The sequence below is a fragment of the Cynara cardunculus genome (genome assembly GCF_001531365.2).
Source record: "Cynara cardunculus var. scolymus isolate 2C chromosome LG 7, CcrdV1, whole genome shotgun sequence".
Taxonomy (NCBI): domain Eukaryota; kingdom Viridiplantae; phylum Streptophyta; class Magnoliopsida; order Asterales; family Asteraceae; genus Cynara; species Cynara cardunculus.
The window spans coordinates 9,649,671-9,656,399 of NC_037534.1; the positions used below are offsets into that span (position 1 = coordinate 9,649,671).

Consider the following 6,729-nt stretch of genomic DNA (forward strand, 5'->3'; position numbering starts at 1 on the left):
ACTGATATGAAGAAACATCATCTTTGGTAATTGTATGTTGGTTTATTCAGTACTATATCATAACTAGGGTTAAAATGGTAATTTGCTGTCATTCAGAGAACAATTACCAAACAACCTTGTTTCATTCAACACTTAACCATTCTGATCCTCTTAGCCATTCTAACCTCTTAACTATTCTGAACTAAATCATTCAGCAACTGCCAAACGGCAAGCCCCTAAGTCTTAAAGACTTATCTTCAAAGTCTAGATAGGTTTATTACAAGACTTGTACTCTTGAAACTACTCTGAAGTAAAACTCTTCAGACTTCAGAGCTCTGTATAGGCAAGCCAGAGGTTCTGCTTGGTGCTCCGTCTGGAAAAAAGACTATAGAGTTCGGGTGAGCTAACTCTGAAGAATGACTCTTCAGACTTATACTCTTCAGAATTGTAGAAGACTTCAGTGTTCAGACTTCTAAGTCTGAAAAAGAAGACTTCAGACTTCTTTTTCTAAGTCTAAAAAAATTGAATTCAGAGTTCAGGCTCCAAAGTTTGGGTGAGCTATGTCTGAAAAAGCAAACTTCAGAGTTCGTGTAACTCTGAAGAATGACTTCAGACTTGTTCTCTTGAAATAACTCTGAAGTAAACACTTTTTCAATAAATTGAATTTAGAATAAAATTAAGTTAACCCTAGAATAAAATTGAATTTAGAAATGAAACTATATCAGTAAATTGAATTTAAACTTAGAAATAAACACCATTTTTTTGGGAATCGGTTACCACACGAATTAATTAACCCAAGAATAAAATCAATTGCATCCTAAATTAGTGGGATTGATTGAATAAGAGGACACATGTCAATGAAATGAGTATAATTGAACCGTTAATGTAAATTGTGTCTAAATACATTCAAATGATTACAAGTTTACAACTGAACCACTAATGTAAATTGTGTCTAAATACATTTTTAGGCTGGAAAACAAGATAACTGCCTCACAAGAAGGTGACACGTGTCACCTAAGTTACTTATTTATTAGAAGTATATATATATGTATATGTGTATATATATATAAAGAAGAACCATGAGTGTTTGAGGTGGCATCATGAGAATTGGGTATTGAGGTGTTGATGAATTGTGGTTGAGTTTGAGATATCCCACATTTGGTGAAGAGTAGAAAGATTTGAAGAAAATGAAGTGTATAAGAAAGGTGGATTCCTTTGTGGCAAATAATGGGGTTTGCCTCATACGGTTGTCTTTCTTTGGATGACCTTCCTTTGGAATCTATAACTATGGCTGGAAACCAAACAAACCAATATTATACTATTCTCTCTCTCTCTCTCTCTCTCTCTATATATATATATATATATATATATATATATATAGATAAGTAAAACCTTGGGGTGATGAGGTGGCACCATGAGAATTATAAAAGTAAAACCTTGGGGTGATGAGGTGGCACAATGAGAATTGAGTATTCTCAAATGGTGAATTGTGGTTGAGTTTTAGTTGTCCCACATTGGTGAAGAGTTGAAAGATTTGAACAAAGTGAAGTGTATAAAAAGATGGATTGGTGCCTTTGTGTCGATTCATGGGGTTTGTCTCATAGGGTTGGCTTTTTTTGGATGACCCTCTTTGAAATCTATAACCATGATTGGGATGAAAACCAACCAAATGGAAAAAAACTTTATCTTTATATATATAAAAGAGAACCTTGGGGGTGGCACAATGAGAATTGAGTATTCTTATATGGTGAATTGTGGTTGAGTTTTAGTTGTCCCACATTGATGAAGAGTTGAAAGATTTGAAAAGATGAAGTGTATAAGAAAGGTGGATTGGATGTCTTTGTGTCAAATCATGGAGTTCGTCTCATAAGGTTGTCTTATTTTGGATGACCTTCTTTGAAATCTATACCATGGTTGGAATCAAAACCAACTAAATGGTAAAACTTGTAGTGCAAATATAAAAGCGAAACCAAGGATGATGAATTGGCAACATGAGGTTTGAGTGTTTCTCAAATCTGAAATAAGGTTGACTTTCATCATCTCACATTGGTAGACAGATGATAGTTTGGAAGAAGATGATGGATGTATAAATGCGAGATRGAGCTTTGAAATCTATAGCCATGGTTGAAATTAAAACCAACCAATTGGTAAAAGATTTGTACAAAACGAATGCAAATGATACATTTTTTTCTTAACAAAAGTTGTGATTATTGCAGTACTTATAAGAACAAATGTAGTTTAAGTATCTATTATATCACTTATATATAGAATGAAAGTGTTGACTTAATGACGTGCTTTCATCTGATGTAAGTATTCTCCAAATCGTGATTTACGGTGTTGGACGGGGTGTTATAAATATAAACACGAACCCGAGTTTTCATACACATCGCACTTTCGCTTGAGTCGAGGATTTTACATTTTTTCTTAAATTGAGTTTTGATCACCGAGCAAACCAAGAGGTATAGATGTGAAATCATGAGAATTGAGTACTGAGGTGTTGGGTAATCGTGGTTGAGTTTGTGATATCCCATATTGGTGAGAGATTGAAAGATTGGAATAAGGATGAGATTAATTGTGTCAACTCATGACGCTTGATAATAAGGTTATCTTACTTGGATGACTCTATTTTTATATCATTTCTTTTATATCAATTGACTTTAAAATAACAATGAAAGGTAATGATATGACTTAGTATATATTTTATATTATAAAGTTGAATTAAGAACTTTAAAATAATATAACGAACAATTTTGTTGATTGTTTTAGTTTGTTATAATTAAAATTGAATCTATGATAACATTTTTATATTAACTAAACTTGATTATATGATTATAAGTAAAATAAAATAAAATAAACCTATATGTAAAGAAGTTACATGTTAAGGTATTAAGGCAAATTCATGAGAATGTGATATATTCGAAGAAGGCGGAGGTATGTATGTGAAAGAAGGAAAAAATGAATTTGAAATCAATCATCAATCATCAACCAATGACAATATCAATATAATATATTAAAAAAGGAACCAAACAAATAATACAAAATATATAACCATGGTTGAAATCAAAACCAACCAAATAATACAAAATAAGGAAGTGAATATTTAAAAATGAGTTAGATATCTTATAATACTAAGAGAGTTTGTGAAAAATTTTAGGTTGTCCTTTTTTTGGCCAACCATCTTTTATAAAAAAATTATATATCAAAAACTAATATAAAAATAGCATAAAGTTGACGATAAATCAAAACCATAAAATTGGTCGAAGTTTTAGCTGTAAAAACAATAGTTATATATCTATAATGTATATTTTTATATCTTCATTTTTATCTATATAAAAGCAATAACCATGGATAATCAGGTGACAACTTCTAAGCATTATAAATCATTTTTTTCCTCACATTGGATCAAAGAAGAAAGAGACATGTGAGAGGTGGATACAAAAAGAAAAGGGCCAACGTTTTTCTCAATATTGTTTGCATAATTGCATCCCGCATAGCATGATGGAGTGAAAGTGGCAAGAGGGAGATTACTACAAAACGAAATGACTAAAAATGGAACAAACATATTTTTCTCGGATGTCGATCTTTTGCTTAAGATCAAATGTAGTATATGTTTTTAGTTTAACACATCTATCCCGAATCATAGGTTTTTTTTTGTTTAGATAAAGTATATTATATGTTCTTAGTTTGATATCTAATATATGGGTTTTCAACTTGCTTGGTATTTTATTTTTTATATGAGAATGCCCGTTATACTACTTGGTGATGTAGTTATTTATTTGTCATCTTGGTGTTACTACTATCAACGTTTGATACACTCCTCTAATTACAATTTAAATATTATAGAATGTTACAATAAAATGTAGTATTTGTTTTTACCAGTTTATATCTCATATGTGGGTCATCGACTCCACTTGACATTAATTTTATTTTTTTATGAGGAAAAGTTCATTATCTTAGCTTGGTGATGTGGTTTTTCATGCATCGCCTTGAACTTCCACTACTGTTGCTATAACTTACGCACTCGTCTAATTTTCACTTGAAATATTATACAACGTTTCTTTTTCATAACTTCAAATGAGATTTCAATTAAATTTGTTACAAAATTAACATCATGATTTTGTCACCTTATATGAGATTTCAGTTAGAACTGTGACTTCTAATTAAACAAACTACTGACATTGGTCAAACATTTGTAGAGTACTTTGTAACACCGTTCTCGAGCATAGTTAGATAACTTAAATTAGCATATGATTCTAAGATTATTGTCAACTTCTCTAAAAACTTTTATTGTTAATGAGTAGTTGCCACACAAATTTGCCTAATCTTTTTTAGAAGTGGACTTCAAATTTTAGTCTATAACATTCCTTTTGAAGATGGTATTATCACTACCACGCAACGCGCGGTTGGAACACTAGTTAATATAATATAAAAGATAACTAATTGATATTAAATACTAAGCCTTTCAAAGTCCCACAAATCACCCCACACCCCCTTGATATCGGCACTTGTAGATTCTATCAAAACGCCCAGGTGTATCAGTCTCATGGAATAAGAAGACTCTTTGAAACTGCGTTTTGAAACAAGTCAAAGGTGTCTTTTTTTTTCTTTCTAATTAAACAACAAAAAATGGTCTGGGATTCAACTCATTTAATACCAAAAGGGGAAACATTATGAGAACAGACGTATTCTTGGGATAGCATGTTTGAGGGCTGGACTGTAAATTTCAAATAGACCCAAAGTTCATTGGGTTTTTATGCGGTTTTTGCTTTCTGAGAAACATATGTAGATGCTATTTGTAAAGTTTGTGGTGTGGATGTGGTTTGATTGGATTTTAATTTTGTTCTTACTAGGATACTGGTGTCAAGATGAGTCATATCCATGAATGGTCAATTTCACCATGGGTTGATGATATAACCAATTTGAGGATGGGGGGACTTCTTTCTGAAGCATCAGGACCAGGAAAGATTTCAAACCATGAGTTGAAATCCAACTTGCCACCAATCTTTTTATCTACTGATATAAGCGTTGGAGGCTTGCTTTCTGAAGCATCTATGCAGGAAAAGCTCCGTAACAATGAGCAAGGAACAATTCGATGGGATGATAGTTTAACTGCTTTGAGCATTGGTGGACTTCTATCTGAAGCGTCGTTACAGGCCAAGATCAATAAATCTGATTCAAAATCCAGTGAACGAGATGTCGTGGGACCCTCGTCGACGTTTATTTCTGATTCGTTTGATGCTTTCATCTCTTCACAAGTGAAGAGCAATCCTCAAATGGTGAAACCATCATCACTTGACTCTCGCTCATCTATATTGGATGCTGAAGAGACATGCCATGCATTTTCCTTCCGCAAGTTCTCTTCATCCAGCAAAAACATCCGTGTCAGTGCAAGAGCTAGTCAAGATTTGAGTTCAAACTCATTCCGATTTCCTGATCTCCTAGAGGTTTGCTTTAATTTTCTTTCCCAACTATCTCCTTTTTCTATTTAAATATGTCAGAAGGTCAATGCATTTAATAAATCATATGTCAAGGTCATGCATTTAAAATAAACTGTCAGAAGGCCATGTATTTAAGTGCTGAGCCTGAGCTCGCTTGGTTTGTGAGAAAATAGGTAGGCTTGTATAGCGTTAGGTTTATCAGCTTGTATGGGTTGTCTTATGGCCTTGGCTCGGCTCATTTGAGGGTTATTTAGGAGAATAACCTTTAGACTGTTTCCTTTTAAATGCATGACCTTTTGACAGATTTAAGGTCTCTTCCCAACACAAAAATGTTTCACAATTTATAGAAAGTCGTTTATCTAAAAAAATATGTCAGAAGCTTGTAAAATTACAAACACTCTCTCCAACACGATTCTTTCACCAGCCTGCCTCACTTGCGCCCATCCAGTACCGTCTAGTTCTGTCCAGTTCCTTCTGCTTATCAAATGTACCCTGAGAGAATGACCAGTTGAGCTACACATAGGATGTTTGCCATGTGTCTTTTGAGCTCTGGTATAACAGAACTTTGGTCATCCTTGTCCACAGGTCAGCAAACAAACTGTGGATTCTGAAGATACATCTTGTTCAGAACCAAAAATGGAACTTTTCCCTATTCCTCAGCAATATGGTGAAGACAGCAGGGCCTTGGGCTAAGAGGTACTCCTAATGTTGATTTCAGTTTATCCCAAAATAAGTTTCCTCTTTCAAAAGTAAGTCTACACTTTTCGGTCCTACTCTTAATTATGACATTAGAAATTCATTACTTCCTCTATTACCAAGGGTAAAATAGTCATTCGTTAATTAAAAAGTGAAATAAATACAAATTCCTAAAACTGTGTATCTTTAGCATCGTGGACACTTATTTTGTTATGGAGGGAGTATTATTTTGTACATCGAATTTTACATATTGCTACATCAATAGTCACCTTACAAAAATTATTCCAATAGTGTTTTAAGATATGTATTTTGAACACATCCTGCACAATTTCTTTAGTGTACTTTTAAGATATATGCACTTTAGGCCTATAAAACATATACGTTCTATGTAGATGTTTATGTTACAGCTAACCATGTAACATTTTTTTTTCTATTTTTGGGAAAACAATGGAGTACAGAGCGAGTCTTTAGGTATTGGCTTGTATTCTTCGACTAGCAGAAAGATCCTTCGGATTCAGGGAGATTAGGCGTGTATAGAATTGATTCATGGGATTCTTTATACAACTTCTGTTGATGTTTTGTTATAGAAGTGAATTGGTTAGTTTGGTTCAAACAA

At 33.1% G+C, this 6,729-nt stretch overlaps 1 protein-coding gene across 1 annotated transcript in view; it reads left to right on the forward strand.

Annotated features, from left to right (window-relative positions):
• The window catches only part of LOC112515104 (TSL-kinase interacting protein 1), a 15,155-nt gene extending 8,642 nt beyond the window's left edge, over nt 1-6,513 (forward strand). The window contains exons 6-7 of the mRNA XM_025121759.1: nt 4,830-5,423; nt 6,003-6,513. Of these exons, the coding sequence (XP_024977527.1) occupies nt 4,830-5,423; nt 6,003-6,110 (702 nt within the window). The 3' untranslated portion in view covers nt 6,111-6,513. The remainder of the gene's footprint in view (nt 1-4,829; nt 5,424-6,002) is intronic.
• The last annotated feature ends 216 nt before the right edge of the window (nt 6,514-6,729 follow it).